This window comes from Nomascus leucogenys, chromosome 10, assembly GCF_006542625.1.
Source record: "Nomascus leucogenys isolate Asia chromosome 10, Asia_NLE_v1, whole genome shotgun sequence".
Lineage (NCBI taxonomy): Eukaryota > Metazoa > Chordata > Mammalia > Primates > Hylobatidae > Nomascus > Nomascus leucogenys.
In genome coordinates this window covers 19,624,910-19,647,950 of record NC_044390.1, presented here as the reverse complement: position 1 = coordinate 19,647,950, position 23,041 = coordinate 19,624,910, and the positions used below count along the sequence as shown (strand labels likewise).

General features: G+C 34.8%; 1 protein-coding gene across 1 annotated transcript in view; it reads right to left on the bottom strand.

Moving 5' to 3' along the window:
* RASSF9 (Ras association domain family member 9) overlaps window positions 1-22,782 on the bottom strand; it is a 32,574-nt gene extending 9,792 nt beyond the window's left edge. The window contains exon 1 of the mRNA XM_003259613.2: window positions 22,556-22,782. Within this exon, the coding sequence (XP_003259661.1) occupies window positions 22,556-22,602 (47 nt within the window). The 5' untranslated portion in view covers window positions 22,603-22,782. The remainder of the gene's footprint in view (window positions 1-22,555) is intronic.
* Between the last annotated feature and the right edge of the window lie 259 nt (window positions 22,783-23,041).

Genomic DNA, 23,041 nt, shown 5'->3' with positions numbered 1-23,041 from the left:
AATTTCTTCCTAGTATATAGTAGATACTAAACTTTGGCTGAAATTTTATATATCAAATTAAGCAGGATGAATACCAAACGCTTTCAAAATAATAAGAATAAATAAAATATTAAATTATTAATCACGAATAATTACATTATAAGATATGCTTCTAAAACCCATTATATGAACACTAGGATGCAATCTGTAAATATTTATGGAAAATATTTGGAACTCTGAATGTATTTTTCCATAGAACATATGAAACAACTCTTTATTTCCTAGGCCAGCCTGGAAAGTATAATACTAACACAATCTAGCTACTGTGTAAAGGAGTGATTCCAAGGGAAATGCTTTTATTGCTTGAGTCTCTGCAGAACAAGACTTCATGCTTGAAAATCAGAGTCTGGACTTTTTTAGTTTCAAGCTATTGGTGGCACCTATGCCTAGAGATTGTGATGGAAACTTCCATCAGATTGAAGGATAAGACCTGTGAAGCTTTGGGGGCATATCTGAGTCTTGGCCAGCTTCCCAAAGACTAGTCTTTGTTTCCTTCTTATTACCATTGTTTATTCTTTAAACTGAAATTTATTTCAGTGGTTCCCTACCAAGGGTGATTTGCCCCCAGGAGACATGTGACAACGTGTAGAGACATTTTTGGTTTTCACATCAGGTGGCACTGTTGACACACCCTGTTCCAGATTTAAAACAAAACAGTATGTATCCAATGGGTAGAAGCCAGGAAGATAAATATCCTACAATGCACAAGACAGCCTCTCATATCAAATAATTATCTGGCCTGAAATGTCAATAGTGGCACTGTTGAGAAGCCCTGTTCCAGATTTAAAATAAAACATATTTTCATCATAGCTCCCCTTTTACCCCTTTTTCTTACCACTTCTAGGGAACCTAAGAGTAAAATTTATTAAAGCAAAAATAACAAGCCAGGGAGACCCACCAATCTCAAGTAGTCTAAAACATATGATGAAAGGTGGCATTCTATTTAACGAAATATGAATAGGACTTTTTTTTGTTCCTTTTCATCCCATCATCAACTTTTATGCTTGCTATAATTAATTCTACCCAACTGGGCCTCCCTTTGTTAACTCCAGAGGTGGTTCTAAGGAATAAGATTAATTTTAGTTCATGGAAAGGCTTCCATTCAAAACCTTGCAAATTTTTCTTCTTGATTAAGAAATTGTATTGAATATATGGCCACTATATATGGGCAATGAGCTATGGGATAAAAAGAAGGTATGTGGATGACATGACATACTCGGAATGGTGGAGACCCATGCAGTGATGGTTGTGGTAGGGCTGTGAGTCAGCAAAACGGGTTATTGCAATTCTCTTATATGCCTTCCTTGAAGTTATTTCTTTCCTGGACAGAAGGGACAAACAAAGATCAGAATTAGGAAGGAAGATTTCTAGGCACTCAAATGTTAAGGAAAGAGGTGGTCAAGAAATTATTTGCAGTCTTTACAAGGTGAAAGGGAAACCCCACCACACACAACTGTAGGAAGTGAAAGAGAGAGAAAAAAAAACAAAAACCTCTGGTTTAGGGGAGTTGTAGGCAAAAAAAAAGATAGGTCTAAATAAGTCAGGGACAGCCTTTAAAAAATAGCTTAGCAATAAAATTAAACTGAATATAATATTTTGCTTTTGTTGTCCAGAAGACATTCTGGAATCTAATATGGTCACAAAGTCATCATTATTCATGTGAATTGGTGGTATGCATTATTCTAAACAAAAATATGGTTATTTGTGCTTTCTGATTGCTGAATATAAAGCAATGGTTACTCCTTTGGGTATATACCCAGTAATGGGATTGCTGAGTCTAATGGTATTTCTGAATTTAGGTCTTTGAGGAATTGCCACACTGCCTTCCACAATGACTGAACTAATTTACACTCCTACCAACAGTGTATAAGCATTCCTTTCTCTCCACAACCTTGCCAGCATCTGTTATTTTTGATTTTTGTTTTTAATAATAGCCATTCTGACTGGAGTGAGATGGTATCTCGTTGTTTTGATTCGCATTTCTCTAATGATCAGTGATGTCGACCTTCTTTTCATATGATGGTTGGTTGCATGTATGTCTTCATTTCAAAAGTACCTGTTCGTGTCATTGGCCCACTTTTTTATGGGATTGTTTGTTTTTTTCTTGTAAATTTGTTTAAGTTCCTTATAGAGGCTAGATATAAAAAGGCATGTGTACACACATATGTTCATTGCAGCACTATTCACAATAGCAAAGACATGGAATCAACCTAAATGCCCATCAATGGTAGACTGGATAAAGAAAATATGGTTCATATACACCATGAAATACTATGCAGCTATAAAAGAATGAGATCATGTCCTTACAAGGATATGAATAGATATGGAGTCCATTATCCTTGGCAAACTAACATAGAAACAGAAAACCAAGTACTCACATGTTCTCACTTATAAGTGGGAGCTAAATGATGAGAACACATGGACATACAGAGGGCAACAACATACACTGGGGCCTTTCAGAGGGTAGAGGGTAGGAGGAGGGAGAGGTTCAGGCAAAATAACTAATGGGTACTAGGCTTAATACCTGGGTGAGGGGATAATCTGTATAACAAACCTCCATGACACACATTTAGCTATGTAACAAACCTGCACTGGTACCCCTGAACTTAAAAGTTAAAAAAAAAAAAAGCAATGGTTACTAATATTCTACATTTTATCAGTATTTGGCTAAGCTAAGATAGTGTCATAGCCTGATTTTTTTCATGCTGTAGAAGGTAAATAAATGTTTTCAGCCAAAATTTTCTTTCCATAGAGAAATGGGGATTATCTTTCTAATATTTTCTTAAAACATAGTACACATAATTCCCTTCAAAATTTCAGTTAAATATCAGTACATTTATAATAATATAATCCTCAGTAGATAGAAGCTGATTTTACCCTAATATCATTACACAATTTAAAGTCATAGGCATGAAACAAAACCAGACTTAGTACAAAATATTATTCACCTATATGTGTTTGATATTCTGACATATGCAGTATGGAATAATAATACAGAGAAAAATATTGATTTCTCATCAGAGAATCTGACACAGAAGGAAGCACAGATTTTAATAACTTTCCATAAAAATTAAACTTTTTATGAAAAATATAAATGACTAAGCCAGTTATGAAAATCCTTTCTAGACAGAACATCTTATGCAAATAAGTTACTGAGTCTTATGGAGAATGAGGTCCAGCCTACTGAAAACCTCAGCATCTCACTGTATATGGCATTCATATTAAAAACATGCCAGCAAACAAAACTTGGAGACAGAATAACTCAGAGATGCCAAGTTTGGAAATAGAGTTAGGAATGGGAGCTATAAAACAATAAGAAGACAAGATACTATATTTCAGTATATTTATCTCAGGCTCAAATGTATAGAATGTATAGAAATTCACACTACTTTGAATAAAAGCATATAATACATTAGATAATAAAGATGTGTTTATTTATAAAGAACAATTTACTAAATTAATCCCTGTTCCAGAAATTGTAAATTTGTATTTGAGTTTGCAAACCCAGCTCTGTACCAATTATGAAGTTTAAAATGTTTTAAGATGCCATGAATAATCCATTTAGATGTTAAAGGGTCAAATACAATGTCACAGCCATTTTCAAACTAAAAGATCATACTTTTAAATTCAATACTATCTTTTCCCAAGAATCGGTTATTAGAGTACAACTACAATTGGTTTACCTAATAAATTAACTTAGCTTTATTATGACTATGTAAGAGAAAAATATATCTTTTGTATAATATGGCTGGTTGTCTTTGTAATTAGAGAAAAGAAGTGATCCAAACCCAAGTAGAAATTTAGAGGCAAAATTGGGTAAGAATAAATGGTTAAATGTACAATTTTTAATAAAAATTTTTATATAAGCAAATTGCATTTATTCTAGGTTACCTCCAAACACATTGTTCATTTTAAATTGTGGTATATAAATTATTATAATTTGTTTCAACATGTATTTGTTAATGGAACTTCAGTTTTAACAAATATAATTCAGTGTTAAGGGTATAAAAGAAATGGAAGATAAAATGATCTTTATATTCAGAAAATTGTCATATAGCTGGAAAGAAAAAAATACATGTTTAGAGAAATAAATTTTTTAAATTCAAGACCACACTAAGCATTACTAGAAATCATAAGATATGCTTTGTACAAATGTACTATACAATTTCAGAGAAGAAAAACAACAATAAAGTTAAGTAGTCTTTAATAAATAATAAAAAAGACATAGAAGTTGTCCTCAATACCTTCAATTCATTCACAACTTCCATAACCCTTTGTAGAAACAGCTTCAAGAGATTTAATGTGGGATGAAGGTGGTAATTTAGATCTTGTCTGTAAAGGAGACCTATTCAAATTGTGCCTTAACATGATTAATGTGGGCATGGTAGCCGAGGAACAGCTACTTAAAAAATAGTAAGATAACTAAAGAACAGCTGAGGATAGGCAAAAGATACATTGGATAATAATAACTCATATATATTGTATGCTTAGTAAATGTCAGCAATTGTTGTAAATGCTTTATGCATATAAATTCACTTTTCATTACAACCATATCAAATAGGTTGTATTATCAAACCCATGTTACAGATTAGAAAACTGAGGCACAAGAGATTAAGTGTTTGTTCAATGCTACCCTCAGCTAATAAGTGGAGTAAAATAAGTTTAGATAAATGAATTAGAATTGAGTCGGACCACTGATGAACTCTCTAGTGAATCTAATATAATAATCAATATCTTTTAGTAAGTTTTTTTCCGAAAACAAAATATAGTATCTGAGTTCGATTTGAACCTATTGAGAAAATATGCTTTTGTGGTATAAAAACTAAGACAATATATATTTATCAACTACATCAATGTATTATCAATATACAAGCTTATCTATCAATGCAATATTCAATAATTGATTTTCTTGCAATCCGGTGGCTCATCATACACAGTTTAAAGCAGTTTAAAACTGAATTTTTTAAAGCAGTTTAAAACGGAACTATAAAACTGGCCGGGCGCGGTGGCTCACGTCTGTAATCCCAGCACTTCTGCCGAGGCGGGCGGATCACGAGGTCAAGAAATCGAGACCATCCTGGTCAACATGGTAAACCCTCGTCTCTACTAAAAATACAAAAATTAGCCGGGCGTGGTGGTGGGCGCCTGTAGTCCTAGCTACTTTGGAGGCTGAGGCAGGAGAATGGCGTGAACCCGGGAGGCGGAGCTTGCGGTGAGCTGAGATCACGCCACTGTACTCCAGCCTGGGCGAGAGAGCGAGACTCCGTGAAAAAAATAAAAAAGGGAACTATAAAATTATTTTGTAATTTCTGTGGTGAACACTAGAATAAAATATTGAATTGCCCGTTCAATTCAGATTTCTAAAAATATTTTTAAAAACTGGATTAAACAAAGTTTCTTCATGGTATTGTAAACCTCCAAAAAAATATAATGAGTAACTTGGAAGGAATCAAATGCATGTATGTTTGATTACTGGCTTTTTCACATACTAGGCAATTTTTACTGCTTTAAGCATTCTTTTTTTTTTTCTTTCTTTTTTTACAGACAGGGTCTCACTATGTTGCTCGAGCTGGTCTTATACTTAAGTGATCCTCATGCCTCAGCCTCCCAAGGTGCTGGGATTACAGGCACGAGCCACAGTGCCCGGCCGCTTTAATCATTCTTGATTATACTACAATGTTTATCATAAAAATTAGCAAAATATGGATTTTAAATAAGAAAATTTAAAATGACCTATTCATTCCTGCACCTGGAGATAATTAGTATTTAATTATTTTCTAATAAAAATACCAATATTTAATGAACACTTACTATGTGCTATGCTCTAAGTGCTTTACATGTTCAAACCTATTTAATCCAAACCAATGAAGATGTAGTAAAATTATGCCCATTTTATGGATGAGTGAATGAATAAGTACAGACAGACCATTATACACATCTAAGCTTCAATTTTCTCATCTACATAGCACACCCAAATCACAAGTTTGTGATAAATATTAAATTACACAATATATGTGAAGTTCCTAAGCCAATGACTGATAGATAGTTAGCATTTATAATGACTAGTTCCCTGTCTGCTTTAGAAAAACCAAAAGAAAGAAGACAACAATAATGTGGTTATATGAAGACCAGCAGAGCGCCAAATTCATATTTGTAAATAATTAGTACCTTGTCTGGATATTTAAACATACAAAGCTAAAATGTCTCTGCTAGTTTTGGAAATGGAAAATTGAAAAGGATAACTGGTTCAGTTATTTTTCTAGTTTTCTTTAGACTTGTTCATTATTCAATAAATAGGTGATAAGTCAGTGTTTTATGTTCAGATAAGTTTGGAAATTATTTGGCTACCACGGTGTTGGCAAACTATACCCCTTTGATCACATGCAGGCCACCACCAGTTTTTGTATGGTTCATGGGCTAAGAATGTGTTTTACATGTTTAAATGTTTTTAAAAATCAAAAGGAAAATAACCAGCTTAGACATGAAAAATATGATTCAAATTTCAGTGTCCATAAAGTTTTATTGAAAACCAGCCATGCTCATTTGTTTAAATATTGTATGTGGCTGTTTTCATGCTGCAATGACGAAGTTGAGCATCTGACAGAGAGTGATCTTATGGTTCACAAACCTTAAAATATTTACTTTTAGTCCTTTACTGAAAGTTTGCCAACCCCTGGAGAAACACAGTGAAATAGATTTCTTTACTTTAGGAATTCTGAGGGCATTTAATATGATGATGTTACATCATAAAGCCCCAAGAAAAGGAAAATCATTTCAGTATATAGAATTTTCTCAATGTATTTGACCTTGGCACAACATTTCACAATATTTAAGGTTTACATGAAACATCTATAATGCACAAATTCAACTATTTTTTTACCATATAAAATAAAAAATGTCATCTTTTTTCCTCAGAAGCCACCTGTATTTGCTAACAAGAAATTAAATAATATTTCCCTCATGTAAATAATGGATGACTGCGTATAATTCTTTTAAAATGCTGATGGGATCTCTTACATAAAACATTAAAAATTTTTTTCAGGAATACTTATTGAATGTCAGTCTAGGAGACCTTTGAATGTTTTCTTTAAGTTTTAGAGAATTGTTCAATTTATTTCTAGTAAGTTTCAAAGCATGGTATGTTCCCCCACTTGTTCAGCCTTTAAAAGCTACATTGAGGCCAGGAGCGGTAGTTCATGCCTATAATCCCAGCACTTTGGGAGGCTGAGGTGGGCAGATCATGAGGTCAAGACATCCAGACCATCCTGGCCAACATGGTAAAACCCTGTCTCTACCAAAAATACAAAAATTAGTCAGGCGTGGTGGCATGGGCCTGTAGTCCCAGCTACTTCGGAGACTGAGACAGGAGAATCTCTTGAACCCGGGAGGTAGAGGTTGCAGTGAGCCAAGATCATGCCACTGCACTCTAGCCTGGCAACAAAAAATAAATAAATAAATAAATAAATAAATAAATAAATAAATAAATGCTACATTGACCAATAAATTCTAAGTTTGTTTGGCTATTTTCTACACTTAAAAAATAATCACCTCAGAAAAAATGAAGGCATTTTAGGTAAAGCAAATATGCTACACATGAAATAGGAAGCTCTGGCCCACAACTAACTGATTAATTTTACCCAGTATGTGGCAAATGTCTTCTGAAGTAACATTTGTTTTTGGATCATAGAGCTGCAATCCTAGGGAGAGATAAACACAGAACTCATAAATAATACAGCTCTTTTCTTAGGTTGCTAAGGAAATTTGAATCACTGTTTTGATAGATAAAGCATGAAATATAGTGCTATGAAAATAGTTTCCTCCAAACACAAACCATTAACATTTTTAAAAAATAGTTTGAAAATTGGAGTCTTTCAGAAAATTAATGACTCTATGAAAACCTAGGACAGTCATCACTTGATAAAAACAAAAGAAAAAATTATCTTGAAAATTAAAATTTGATATATATGTTTGTGTATATACGAGTGTGTGTGTATGTTTATTTGTATTTATTAGTTCTGTGCTCTACTAATGCTACTTTAATTTTCTAAGAAGTAATATTATAAACCAGTCATGCGGGATAAGAAAAACCCTAGACATTCCATAATGGCCGGGTAGCTATAGAACATAATTCCCATGAACAGGGAAAAGGGAAGAGAATGTGTAAAGAATGTGTATTGGAAACTACTTGGGGTTAAGTAAACTAAGCTCATAGTTCAGATTCCGGAAATTGATTATAATCCAAATGTAAATATTTAACATGTGGTATTTACCAGAAGAAATGGTGAGAAAATATCTAATCTTGTTGGAAATTCGAGTGTTCACTTCCCAGTATTACCTGCACCTGGGAGGTTGCTGAAGTGCCCTTGCTGATTGGTATTCTGTAAAGAAATATTTTGCAACAGAAAAATAAGTGCTTATTAAAAGGAAAGTCACCTAGCCTTAATGTTTTGTTTACTGGTAACTATTGTTATTTCAGCTATTAGTAAGAGATTTTCTTTTGACAGCTGAATCCATATTGGCTTTGCCTTCTTAGTAGAATATATTTCTAATGATAATGATTTTGAGCTTATATTTACCTGCAACCACCTGCTCTTCCCCTCTAAATGTATTCTGAGATAAGCTGGTAAACTTGAAGGGCATAAGTCATATGCAGGAATTTCAGTTATCCAGTTGGATAGCTGAAAACATGAGGTGAGCCCCGTTATCCCTGACTTTCATTTTCTGAATATACCCTGTAATGAACTGCAATAAAAATAACTTCCAATTGGAAGCTTCATCTGAATAATCAACTATTTACATTAATCACAAATAAATTTCTTGAAGAGAAAAAGAAAATTATTAACTTGTAGAAACGAGAGTATATCAGGGCCTGCCATTCTATTTTGTTAAGGAAAAGGAGAGATATTATTCTTGGGAACATTATTGATAAGAGAAAAATACTAATCGTCTATATCAAAAGTATTGTGACTTTATTTTTCTTCCCTAGGTTTTAAACTCTTTAATATGCTTTGAATTTTACTGTCTCCACCTCTTCTAGGACTTTGCTTTATAATTCACCCCTTCGTAAACTCTTTTTATCTTCTACCTTTTTCTCTGGTTCTTTCTACTAACTTGTCACATTAAAAGAACCTTCGCTTGACCACATATTCCCCTCCACTATCTTTCCTTCACACACCAAATAGCAATCCATCATTATTCTCTCTAATACCTCACTTTCCAGAAACTCCTCAACCCACCACAAAATGTCTACTGCCGGCCGGGTGTGGTGGCTCACGCTTGTAATCCCAGAACTTTGGGAGGCCGAGGCGGGAGGATCACGAGGTCAGGAGATCCAGACCATCCTGGCTAACACGGTGAAACCCCATCTCTACTAAAAATACAAAAAATTAGCAGGGCGTGGTGGTGGGCGCCTGTAGTCCCAGCTACTCGGGAGGCTGAGGCAGGACAATGGGGTGAACCCTGGAGGTGGAGCTTGCAGTGAGCTGAGATCACGCCACTGCACTCCAGCCTGGGCGACAGAGCGAAACTCCGTTTCAAAAAAAAAAAAAAAGGTCTACTGCCTCCACTCATCCTCAGTAGACACATTTCTTCTTAGGGTTATCAGAAATCTCTTAACTGCCACACCCAATAGCCACTTGCAGAACTGATCTGACATATCCTCTTTGCAACATAATGCATTGTGACCTCCTCCTCCCATTCTTGCAGCTCTCCTCTCCTTGACTGTTACGATGCCATTCTCACATGGCTCTTCCTTTACTTTTCCAGCTGCTTCTTCCCAGATCCCACATGGACCTTGCTTCTTCCACACAGTCAATAGATGTGGATGTCATGCAAGTTAAGATTAGCATGGCCACAAACACTTGACAGTTCTTCCCATTAAGAGAATTTCTCTATTTCTTCACCCCTTGAATAGACCTTGGAACTTGCTATGACCAATGGAATGTGGCAAAAACCATGTTTGCATGTTCTGGAGTTCAGGCTTCAAGAAGCCTAGTAGCTTCTGCTTACTTCTTTTTGGAATGCAGTCCTGAGACTGCTGTTTGATGAAAAAGCCTGAGTTCAAAGATTATATGGAGAGAAAAGAGGCAAACCATCGAAATCAAGTTGCTCTACCTGAACTGAGACCTCAGCCAATCAGCTGCTCATGAAAGAGCCCAGGTGAAGCCAGCAGAAGAACCAGTCTTGCTGACCCACAGAATTATGGAAAATAATAAATTGTTCTTTCAGCCACTAATTTGCGGAGTGTTTTATTGTGCAGTAAGTGATAACTGATACAATTGGCATCCCCTAGGTTTTCGCCTGTGACTCATTTCTTGTCTCACTATACACATTCTTGTGGGTGACTGCAATAATAGTTGCAATCTGTAAACCAATTGCATCATGATGGTTCTCAAATCTAACTATTACGACCTTGAGCTCAACTTCTTTTTTTTTGCATCTTGATCTTTTCATTTTCATAACTTAAAGGCACCTCAAATTTGACCCATGAAAACTAATTCATCATACTCTTCTCTAAAATATCAAACTATTCCATTGCCTGAGTTCCCATCCTACTGAATGCAATTATTAATAGTGTTCCCCACCTGTCTACCCAGCTTGAAAACTGAGTTTTCCTAAACACTTTCCTTTGCCTCTCTCCTCTTACTTTAACAACCAATCACTGTTTGTTTTATCCTTTCTCTTAAATATCCCAAATATCTGCCCTCATATTCATCATGCCTACCACAATTCAGACAACTCTGTTTTACTATCTATTACTGCAGTAAGATATTGTAGGTTGTTATACAATCTTTCCCCTTCACATTTGTGCCCCATAATCTTACCGGACTGTCATTTTTAAACTGCAAATCTATTTTTTAAATTTTTTTAATTGAAATCTTTAAACTATTTCTAAGTCCTGCATTTTAAACCTGTCTCTGTCTCTCTTTATCCCACTCTCTATCTCTTGTCTGCTCCTAGGATTCCTTCCATAATCTGATTCCTCTAACTCATAGCCAGGCATTAATTAATAACACATTGAGTTAGCCATTCCTTACTTCTTGCTGATCTCTGACAGATCTACTATGAGAACAACCTGCTGTTACACATATTACATTATTGATTGCTAGAATGGAATGGACTGCATCTGCTACGCTTTTATTTTGACTTCGAGCTTTTCCATAACCTGTTGCCTTGCCCGGAAACACTCTTTGATCTCTTCTCCATCTAACTCTTACTCTGCTTTAGGTGTTAAGTATTGCTTTCAGGAAAGTTCTCTGACCTTCTCTGAATAACCCCGCTCCCACAAACCCAAATGGAAATGTGCGCTTACTTATTTATTTATTTGAGGAAGTCTCACTCTGTCGACCAGGCTAGAGTACAGTGGTGCGATCTCAGCTCACTGCAACCTCTACCTCCCAGGTTCAAGTGAGTCTCCTGCCTCAGCCTCCCTGGTAGCTAGGATTACAGGTGCATGCCACTATGCCTGATTAATTTTTGTATTTTTAGTAGAGACAGGGTTTCACCATGTTGACACTTCTACAAAATCTAATGTACACTTAGTAGCAGCACTTTGTACTTTGGATAATGCGTCCTTTTTTGCTAGTTTGCCGATTAAGTCCTGGGCTAAGTCTCACTTTTTAAGTCTAAATGCCTAATACAGTAGGTATTAAACTTGGGAGTGGGGTAGAGATGAGAAGGCGGAGTTGTAGGGAGATTAATTTCTCAGTCAATAATCTAGATCAAGTGTCTGAAAACTAAGGGGCCTCATGGTTATAACTGCCCCACCACCTGTTTTTGTAAATAAAAGTTTTATTGAAACACAGCCAAATCGATTTCATTATGTATTGTCTATAGCTGTTTTCATACTACAATGACAGAGTAGTTGAGACGGAGACACTATGACTGGGAAAATATAAAATATTTATTATGTTTTTTACACAAAAAGTTTGACAACTCGTGTCCTAGATAATTTGGCTGCCCCAAAAATCTACGCTGTATTTATTTAAATAATAAAATGTTTAATGAACTTCAATATCTACACAAGTTTTCTCTGTACCATTCTCTAGGAGATAAAAAGGTAAAAATAATGTGATCTTTATACACACACACACACACACACACACACACACACACACCCTTACAGTCTAGTGGAAATAATGGCTATGTTTGAAAGCAATTTCAACCGAAGGTAATGATTAAAGGATCATTAAAAGGGTGACTGCCTTATGTGGCCTGACTGTGATTAATATAAGATTAGTCAGCCTGACAGCCCTGACTGGGAAACCAGTTTGTGTTTTGCCTTGAAAGCCCCACTCCAGGTGCATTGTGCTATTCTGTATTAATCAGCCCCATATGGATGTCAGGAGGGACGAGAGTGGGTTGGATGAAAGGCTGCTTTCACAGTCCCATCTCAGGTGCAGTGTGTCCAAACACCAGGTGTTTACAGGTGGAATACTTAGAAACATTCAAATCACACCTTAATTTTTTTCACTCTTCACCCTGATGTTCTTACCTCCCAAAAGCTATCTCTGCCATATTTTCTGTTCTTTATGATGACACACAGAACCAAAATCTCCAGTCACTCAGAACCAAAATCTAGTCACCAATGGTTCTTTTTTTCCATCCTGATACTGGCCCCATGCATTGAAATTTGAATTCCTATAAATTCTGCCCCCATGGTGACTCTTGAATTATTCTTCTCTTTCTATTTAAGAAAGTCCTTTAACTCTCTCATACCTGGCTCACTCGTATTCTTTCTCTATTCCTTCATATATCTATCTATCTATCTATCTATCTATCTATCTATATATATTTTTTTTTTTTTCCGAGACAATGTCTCGCTCTGTCGCCCAGGCTGGAGTGCAGTGGCACGATCTTGGCTCACTGCAATCTCCGCCTCCCGGGTTCATGCCACTCTCCTGCCTCAGCCTTCTGAGTAGCTGGGACTACAGGCACCCGCCACTGCGCCCGGCTAATTTTTTGTATTTTTAGTGGAGACGGGGTTTCACCTTGTTAGCCAGGATGATCTCGATCTCCTGACCTCGTGATCTGCCTGCTTCAGCCTCCCAAAGTGCTGGGATTACAGGCGTGAGCCACCGCGCCCCGCCCATTCCTTCCAATATTTTAAAATGTATTTCTTTAATTTAATATTTATGTGACATAATGATTATATCATTTTCTTGCTCATAGCCCTTCAGTGGTTCCCACCACAATATAAAGAAAAATTAAATTAAATTTAAAAAGTAAAATAATCTGTTTGGCCATTCACAAACTCGCTGATACTATTATGCCAAATATTTTACATTTCTTCCTGTTTCTCCTTTACCTACGATATTCTTTTTCCCAACTTTTTATATTCTAATCTTCTCTCTCATTTAGATTCCAATATAGATGCTGTTTTGTAAAACCCACAGAGGTCGCTTCTACTTGCCACCTAACATACCACTCTATCTATATCACAGTCTTGAGCTTCAGGCCCCAATATCTTACTGAATACCTCTACTTTATGTATTTACCTGGCATCTGAAACTTAGCAAGGCTGGAGAAGAATCATTTAATTTTCCACACATTCTTCCCAACATCTGCTCTTTGACAAATATCTTCAGAATCATCCCTGTTAAAACCCTCAGAATCATCCCTCATTTTTCATCATCCCTCATTCAGTACAAATTTAAGTTCTCTTTCTAAACTGTATCAATTTTGTCACCTACATTCCTTTTCTACGATCATTACACTAGTCATCATATTTTGCCTATACTACTGTAATGTCACCGCAACTAGATTCCCTGCTTTCATTCTTTGTCCTACTACAATTACCTCTCTACATACTAGCCAAGTTGACCTTTTGAAAAAGGTAAATAAGATTATATAATTCCCCTGGTTAACACCCTTCAATGGATTTCCCTTGCATTTCAAGTACAATCAACATCCCTTATGATCCACAAATATCTAAATAATCACACTCCATCTAGGTCTTCAACTACATTCCCTACTTGTAAGCCGCTTACTAACTGGTCTTCCTTCATGTTTTCCACAGCTCCAAACCATATTCTGTCTCAGTGACTTTATACCTTCTGTTCAACCTTGCTAAAACAGTCTTCTACCACAAGCCTGACATTCCTGATTTCTTTGGTTCATTACAGTCTTAACTAACAAGCCAACTCTTCCCAGACCACTCTCCACTCTCCACTACATGAATCTAGTTTTTCCTGATAACAGTAATTACTATCTCAAATGTCTAATTCACATATTGTTTTTGCATTTTCTGTCCATCTACCACTGCATTATACATTCGATCAGAGTAAAAACCTTGATTATCCTTCTCACTACTTTATCCTTAGCATCTAGAAAAATATGTGGCACATACTACAAGGTAAATAAATATTTATTATTCAACATATAGATTTTATTATGACACTTTAAAATGCTTATTTTGTATTTCAGTTGTTTACATATGGCTTGTGTGTCTTGTTAATCAGCAAGCTCCTTAAAAACATAATCCATACCTGATTTATCATTAATATTTCACAATACAACTCGATATAAATATATATGTGTGTATGTGTGTGTGTATTTAAGTAGATCACAAGTCTGACAGAGTGAGATTTGTGATCTACTTAGAACATCATGTATATTTTTTTCTGAGATGATAAAATAGATTTTCTAGTATCTAATAGTACAACAGTGTGGTTGTAGGCAATAATAATTTAATTGTACATATTAAAATAACTAAAAGAGTGTAATCAGATTGTAACACAAGGATAAATATTTGAGGTGGTAGATAACCTCATTTACCCTGATGTGATTATTATGCATTGTATGCTTGCATCAAAATATCTCCTGTATCACATAAATATATATATACAGTTACTATGTGCCCACAAAAATGAAAAATAAAATATTACGAGCATATTCTGTAAAACAACACATTCCACAGTCAACCATTTTACTTAATCTTCTAAATTGTGATTACAGCAAGTTCTCCTAATTAAAAGTAGAACCACAAAAATTGCTTAACATTGTTAAAACAGTAACTTAGTCTATGTCTCATGGCTATTTAATTACAGTTCTAGGAAGAAATTCCTTGACTTTCACTGCTGGAAGAACAGGCAGTCAAGAAACAAAGTTGAATACTTTGTGGTCTACGTCTGTAATGTGTGCAGTTTCCTGCACTATTAACAACGATGAAACCTCAAAATTCTACTATGGCCTTTCAAGTGTTTTTACTAATCATGTACAATTCTTCTCCACATGAGAAGGTAGTTATTACATGTCTACCCCATAAAAAGATCCATGGTTTATCAATAGCATCTCTCTTATCTTCCAGGAAAACACAAGGTCTTATGTGCAGAGCTGAAATAGGTATCCTTTTAGGCTTTACTGTGGAAGACTGTGTTTTCCCAAAACAAACGCTCTTCTACTGAATGCTAAATTACCACACTTAACCATAATTTCAGGGATTCCAGTGGGATTGAAAAAGATCAGAGTAAATAAGGAGCTTTAAGAGTAACTAGAGGTATATGAGGTGGCTACAAAATGTCCCAGCCATTGGTTGAGAACAACAAACATGCACCAGAGGGCATATTAATAGGCCTCTGACACAAAGCTTCTACCAATCATACACCATAATTAATGAGCCTGAAAATTTGCTGAAGGTGGACCACTAAATGCATCAGTGGAAATAAAATGTAAGAGACTCATAAAATGGTAGAGTTACTCAATTTCAAGATCTGATACACTGACCAATTTAATGTGATTATTAGAATAAACAGAAGTCAACTGCCATTGACTTTCAGCCTGACAATGTTATATAAATACACAAAATTATTGTAAATACTTCTATTGTAATTGTAAAATATTGTTTTCCACCAACTCAACTAAGATTATGGGTTGCCAAACTGACCATATTACTGCCCGTTTCTTGGATTCTTCTCTTTTGATTATCATATGTGAGTCAGTCTTAGCCCTGTGTGATTCAGCCCCCTCCTACATATTTTTCTAAATCTTATTGCATTCCCTTCTCTTGTTCAAGCCTGTCGCCTGTGGGAGTTTAATAAATGCTAGCTAATTATGATGATGCTCATTTTATTTTCCTTTACCTCCATTTACTCCTCTCTTAAATATTTCTACATAGAATTAATCAACATTTATTGAGCACCTACTCTACAGAGGAATAGCCTTCATCAACTCCAAGAGATTATACTCTAATTTTCTTAATTATATTGCAAAGGTTATGATTTTGTCTACCCTGTCAAAGACAGTTTTCCATGGAAGAGTGATTTTAAAAAAGTTCTTGCATGAACTATTTTACTATAATGCTGTTTTCTCAATTAGGAGTTTAATCTCTTAGGAATGGGGTTTTGTCTTTGCATGTCTGGTACAGTACTAAACACAGTTTACCCATCCTAAAGAAACAAAATTAAAAGATAGCCACTCAGAACATTCCTATAACTGTGTTGCTAAACTATCTCAAATGAGGAGATATGCTCCACATTCAACAGTGAGGTCTATGGAACCCATTCAGTCTCACCCACCCAACTTCACTCATATGCATACCTGGCTGTGTTCTAGGGGGATGAGGGGAGGTAAGAGCATCTATAGAGAAGAACAAATGACCATGATTCTTGATTTATTTTCCTACCAAAAGTCTGGTAAAGTTGCATATAATCTATTTATTAGATATGGCCCTTTACCACTTGAAAGCCAGGAGCTGGGCCTAGGAGCAAGGAAAATGAGAGGTCAACCTTGCATTTATGGATTCACTCTTTAAGTTACCCATGTATCCACTTAACATAAATGCACTACTGATCAGCTGTATTTTAAGAGTATATGTTGAATTTCTTTATTCAATCAACAAATATTTTTTGAGCACTTACTCTCTGGCTATCTGGGAAGGAAAAATACAAGTAAAGTCCCTGCTCTGATTGGACCTATACTCAATGATTTTTTTTAACACAATGCTTGAATCACTTTATTTATAGAAGCAGGGTGCATTCTAGTCTGAAGATATAAACCTCTGAGTATAATTTTCCTTGTTTGTCAGCAGATTTAATTTGCATTGCTCATTCTTATACTTGAAATATCTTGTTTATTACTGCCAGTGCTAAACATCTTCCCAAGGCTCTACTCCACTTGCATAAGTACTTTGTACTTGTATGATCATTTATATTAGTAATTGCTTTCAATTTTATCCAACAAATACACGACTTTCTCTAGAAGGTGTAGTACTACAACAGACTACATAAGAATGGAATCACAATCTATTAAAAATAGTAAAGAATTAGCACTTAAGAAATCAATGTTATGTTTTGCCAATGTTGTGTTTGGATGTCAAGAAATTAATTAAGCAACCATACATTAAAGTCATTAGAATGCAGAAGTAAGCTGAACTTTTTCCCCTGACGTATACATGGTGCAGGTATCATGAGGTTTCATTTTAGAAAGCTGATATGTAAGAGGCAAAGAGATTCCTTGTCAAGGGCTGGTATTCATATACACCTGCAAGAGGTAAACACATACCCCTACTTCAACCTTATTTCATTTTCAGAACTACTACCAAAAGAATAGAGCCAGACATTTGCGAATTATTTAGAGTTATCATCAGATCTCCTGGAACTACATGCCAATAACATAACATCAAAACTTCCTGAGTTATACAGCCAACAAACACATTATCTAAATTAAATTGTTAGACACTTTCAAACTTTTTAAAACTTTTCTCCAAAAAATTAATTTAAGTACTTCTCACCTTGACATGTGTCAGGCACTGATACTGTAGATAATAAATTTTATATAGTACAAAGCTGGCTTAGATTTTCTTGAGAAACAATTCAAGTTTAACCTAGAGCTCAATTTCACCCTTGGCACAGCTCTCAGGATATTTTTGTTAGGGATAAAGCATTCCAGTCATTGTTCCTAATGAGCTATCCGCTGCCAACTAATAACTACTTAAGTTACCAGGTATAATCAGGGGAAATCACTTTCAGGAACTCCTGAGAATTATGAAGATTTACATACTCAAATATCTGGCACTTCTCCATACAATTTTGGGTACATTTTAAATCTTGATTGGAAGGATAAAATAGTGCATAATAATTTCCCACTCTGCAGAATTCACAAATTACCATACTTCTAATTACAGAGAGAAGACATCCTTCTTGTCAGCAACTTTTACCCTAACCACAAAATTTAATTCTTTCTTCTGATGAAGCAATCATTGAGTGTTTTACTTCTAGTGACAATATAATGTAGTTGGCCTTAAGAACTGTTGGCTAAATATGTTCTAATTGATTCAAAAGCAACCTGGAATGCAAATTTTATGTTATCAATTATAAAACAATAAAGCTATAATATGTTATGCTAATAAATTCAGGACAAGCAATTTTTTTGGAGTCTTTTAATTTTAAGTTGATATTACAAGTATGTCTGCTATAGCCTGTGGTGGATATTCATATATCAGTATGTTTTGTGAAAGCCAAAGGGAACCCTTGAGATGACTTAAGGGAAAATGAAGAAAAAACTAAATAGTACTTCAAAATAATTTTAAGTGCCCTTTAAACTGGATTCAATATTTTTATATTCCTTATTTTTTATCTTACAAATCACCTATGCAAACTATTCTAATTTACTATTTTGAAAAATATGTTGGATATTATTTCATTATGGCAATGTTATGCTTCTAGCAAGGTTTGGTGAAAGTACCAACCAATTCTCTGTCTCCAAATTTTATTAATTAAAACACTAAGAAATCATAACTTACAACCAAGTGTTCCAAAAAAGCTTTATAATAACATTTTAGTTATCTGAACTTTTACAAAATTTCTGATTGCTATTTAGACACATTAACATTGAAACAATCCTTACCTTGAAAACCTAATCTAATATAAAGACAATCACATTCACCAATGGAATCTATGTGAATGGTAAATAGGTTCATAATCTAAATCGAATTGTTGAATGTCCACATGAATCTCAAATGGATTGGTGTTTCCTTATTTACTACTTTAGCTTTTATGTGAGGAGCACTGGTTCCCTAGAGACTTTTAGAAAACACTTTCAGAACTTGAACAGCTTACTGAAAAAATACCTAGACTCTCAAACATTTGTATTCTTCATGTTGAACAAAAAGTTGATGAAGAAGATATGTATCAAGAATCTTTGGAATTCAGTGATAGAATATTCTGTTTTTCTGGAATCAAAATAAATAATTCATCTCCTAAAAGCAAAAGATTCTCTTAAAACTGAAGTCTTCCAATTAAACATTACTACAATCAGAAAAATTTTAAAGATTAACTCTCATTGTAAACAGAAAGAATTTAGGTTGGGTCCAGGTCTTTATATGAAAGTTTGAAATGAAAAGCCTGATTATATTTGGGCATACAAACTTTTTAGGCTTTTTATTTAGGCATCTATTATTCTCAAATTTCCTGAATACTATTTCCTAAATTGTTGAACTAAATAAGAGTCTTTAAATTTAGAAAAAAAACTATCTAGTAGGATCAAATTAGCTTGGTTTCAAAATCCATATAATTATGTGTCCATCTCTTTAGGGTTTGAATTATATTAAATATCAACTAACCCTTTAAAAAGTATTCATTTTTGTATAATACCAGCTGGTGTCACATGATGAATAGAGAATAAAATAATTAGTATATTTATGGTTTGAGTACAAATTATAATTCAGTTTACAAAACTGAATAAACAGTTGTATCATAGGTCTACCACATGGCAGCCACTGTCCTGGACATGAAACCACAATGGTGTCTAGACAGATATGGCCCCACCTTCTCCAAGCTTTATGGTTTGTATTTTCTAAAATTTTGTGTTGCCTCATACTTTGAAGTTTTAATTGCATCCTGTCCGTCTCTAAAACTCTCAACTATCCATTTATTATAAGAACATTTATAGTACTATCTCATGAGGTTCAATTTTGGGTGATTAAATATATCCAAGAGTGACCAAAAATGGAAAGAGAGGCAGAGAGTAGCACACAGAAAAATTCTGTAAGCAGACTTTCTCAAAATTTTATGATCTTTAATCCCCAATGTTCCTTCTAACAGTTCATATATTTTCCTGCTGATAAAGATGCAATTATGCTCAAGTAATTTTCCATTATTGTTGCCTGTTATATATCATAAGGCATATAAATATATTTGTTATCCAAATTCTTACTTTACATTGTACAAGAAATTTTATATGTCTGTATTTGAAGAATATAGTGACTCTTATCAGATAACTGTCTTATCATAAATCACATTTTCCATGAACGGATAAATCACTCATCATTTAGGAAAAGATATTTTGTTTCTGTGCTTTAGAATGTGGTTATTCAAATCATTATGGAAACTGTAAACAAATTGAGTAAACGTAATCTTGCAAGTAATTTTCACCTGTGGTCTCACCTTTGCTAAGGTGAAAAAACAAAACAAAAGACCCTGTATATAGCATTAGTAAATACCAAAACAAATATTAGTTCTATTTCAATACACTCTGTGATTTATTCACTGCTTAATTTGAAATACCCATATTTTTGTGTCCTAGACCACTGCTGTGGTTTAAATCTTCCTTAAGGATTGAAAAATACAAATCTGTAGAGGGAAATACTTTCATTAGAGAAGCTTTCACATATCCTTACTATTGCCACCTTTTCCAAAACACTTGCGTTTATAACAAAGCATCATCTTCAGGAGCCATTCCATTTTCTGAGAAACATGAAACACTATTAAACTCTCTATTTTTTATCTTTATTTTCACCTTTTCATAATTTTGCATAGAAAACTTTTAAAAAATGTTTGTATACTCACCTCCTCGAAAGAAAGCTAGTTTTCTAGGTAGAGTAGATAGTAGAGTGGCAGAACTGATGCAATGAAATTGAAGAATATGCTTCCCTGAGGGAAACTCAGGGGCGCATGCAAAGTTTTATTGCCCTGTATTTGGCATACCAATGACAGAAATCTCAAATTGCTAAAGCAAAACAAAAAAACCTCAAACAAACAAACAGAAAGCCCTGACTACAGGGATAGTATGCCAGAAACACAACTTGATTTATGAAACCATAAAGTTTTCCAGAGTATTTTTATATATTTTGATGACATTCAAACAAATGCCAAAATAATACTACAAAAATACTACTACAAAAATATCACTTAAAAACCAGAATATTTTTATTTTTGGCTTGGGGGAGGCTTTTCTGGAATATTCTAGAATATTTTAAAATGCATTGTCACCATCAAAACACAAATTTTAAATACTCAGACCACTTTATTTTAATATAGTTTCATTATCTGTAATTACCATAAATACCATATTTGTGAAATATTGTCAAATTATTAGAAAATAAAGCTTACTTAGAAACTTTTACAGTATTTATTAAGGCCATTTACTTTCTAAAGGAAATTTTGTCAACTAAATCATGAATACATTTGGAATGAGTTAAAAACAGGATTTTCAAAGTAGACATGTGTGTACAAAATAAAGTATGGAGATTTACTTTAAAGTTGTATTACTCTATATTGTCATGTAGACACTTTAAAATAATTGTATCATTTCCTACCATGTAATTGTATCCTTTTAAATCTGCACTGAGCAAATTATGACAAGTACAAACAGGCATGATTAAGAGAAAAGTGGTGGACAAGCCCCTATGCCAAAATAAATATATTTTAAAAAAATATAGCCCATGTCTAAATTTATGCTCAAGTTTTGGGCATGAAAACGTAACATTTGATGTGTAAATAAAATATTTGATAAGACTAAGACAGACATACTGTCCCTAGAAAAATATGTGTGTGTATGTGTGTTTTAAGTAACTTATTTATACTATGGGCATTTCAAGCTTGAAATATCAAATCAAATCAAAGTAAAATGGTAATAATAAGGATTAGAGAGGGTAGCTGCTTGAATCCTTCTTTAGTGCTTAAAACTACCTAAAATTCTCAAAGATTTTTTAAAGAATCAGTTCAAACAAAGTTTCTCTCCAGAGTGTTTCCACTTCGGGAACATTCCAGGTTTCAGGAATGCCTCACTCTCAGGGGAGCCAAAGCATTGTTTCTGAATTGTATCAGCAGTTTTATTTTTCATCTTACTTAGTGGCTATAAATTCTAGTTACATCTTTATCAAAGTTTTAATTATTTCTACAATATTCTAAAGTTCTGTTTGAAATAAAATGACACTTTTTATTCTACTACCCTCAAATGCGCAGGGCAACAAAAAGAGAAACTGTTTATGTTGCTAGTTGTGGAACCAGGACTGCTCAAAAGGGGAGAAAGGAGCCAAATATAATCACTCTTTATTCTCTGCCATCCTTGAGCTGGTCACTCCCATCATCAATACTGAGAGAATATCCTTACCATCTAGGTATTCACACTAGCCTAACTCCTTAGGCTAGGACTTTTTCCCCACAAAACCTTTTTTATCAGAATCTAACAACCACAAAACATACTTTCACAGGTAAGGTCCAGACTACACACACCAGACACACACACACACACACACACACACACACACACACACACACACTCACACGCTTGACTTTACCTGTTTTTATGCCGAGTCTTTAGCAAGTTTCTTCCAAAGGGAGCCATGGTCTGTCGGGCAAACGAATAAAGAAATTATCTTAAAGCTATCTGAGGGTGGGGGTGGGGGTGTCTGGATTTCCAGGGTGAAGGGAGGAGGGCTGGAAGCTTTCTCTTCTCCTCGGATGTTCCTGGCTTTCAGCTTATTAGTAGCCAGCTGAGAAAGTTGCTGGAAGTTGTGCAACTGCTGCTTAACTTTGAACTGCGGGATTGTTGTGGCTGCTGCACCTTTGGAGACCTGCCCAGCTTCAGCCTCGAAGAGGGCGTTTGGAAGCAGGAAAAGAAAAAAAAAGAAAGAGAGAGAGAGGAAGGGAGGAGGACTCTATTGTGTTCTGTAGTTATTTACAGACTTAAAGAACTGCCAACCCCACAGGCATGGTAATACCGATGCAATGGGAATTTCACTGGATCTGGAAACCCCCCCCCCCAACCCCGCTTTCCACACCCA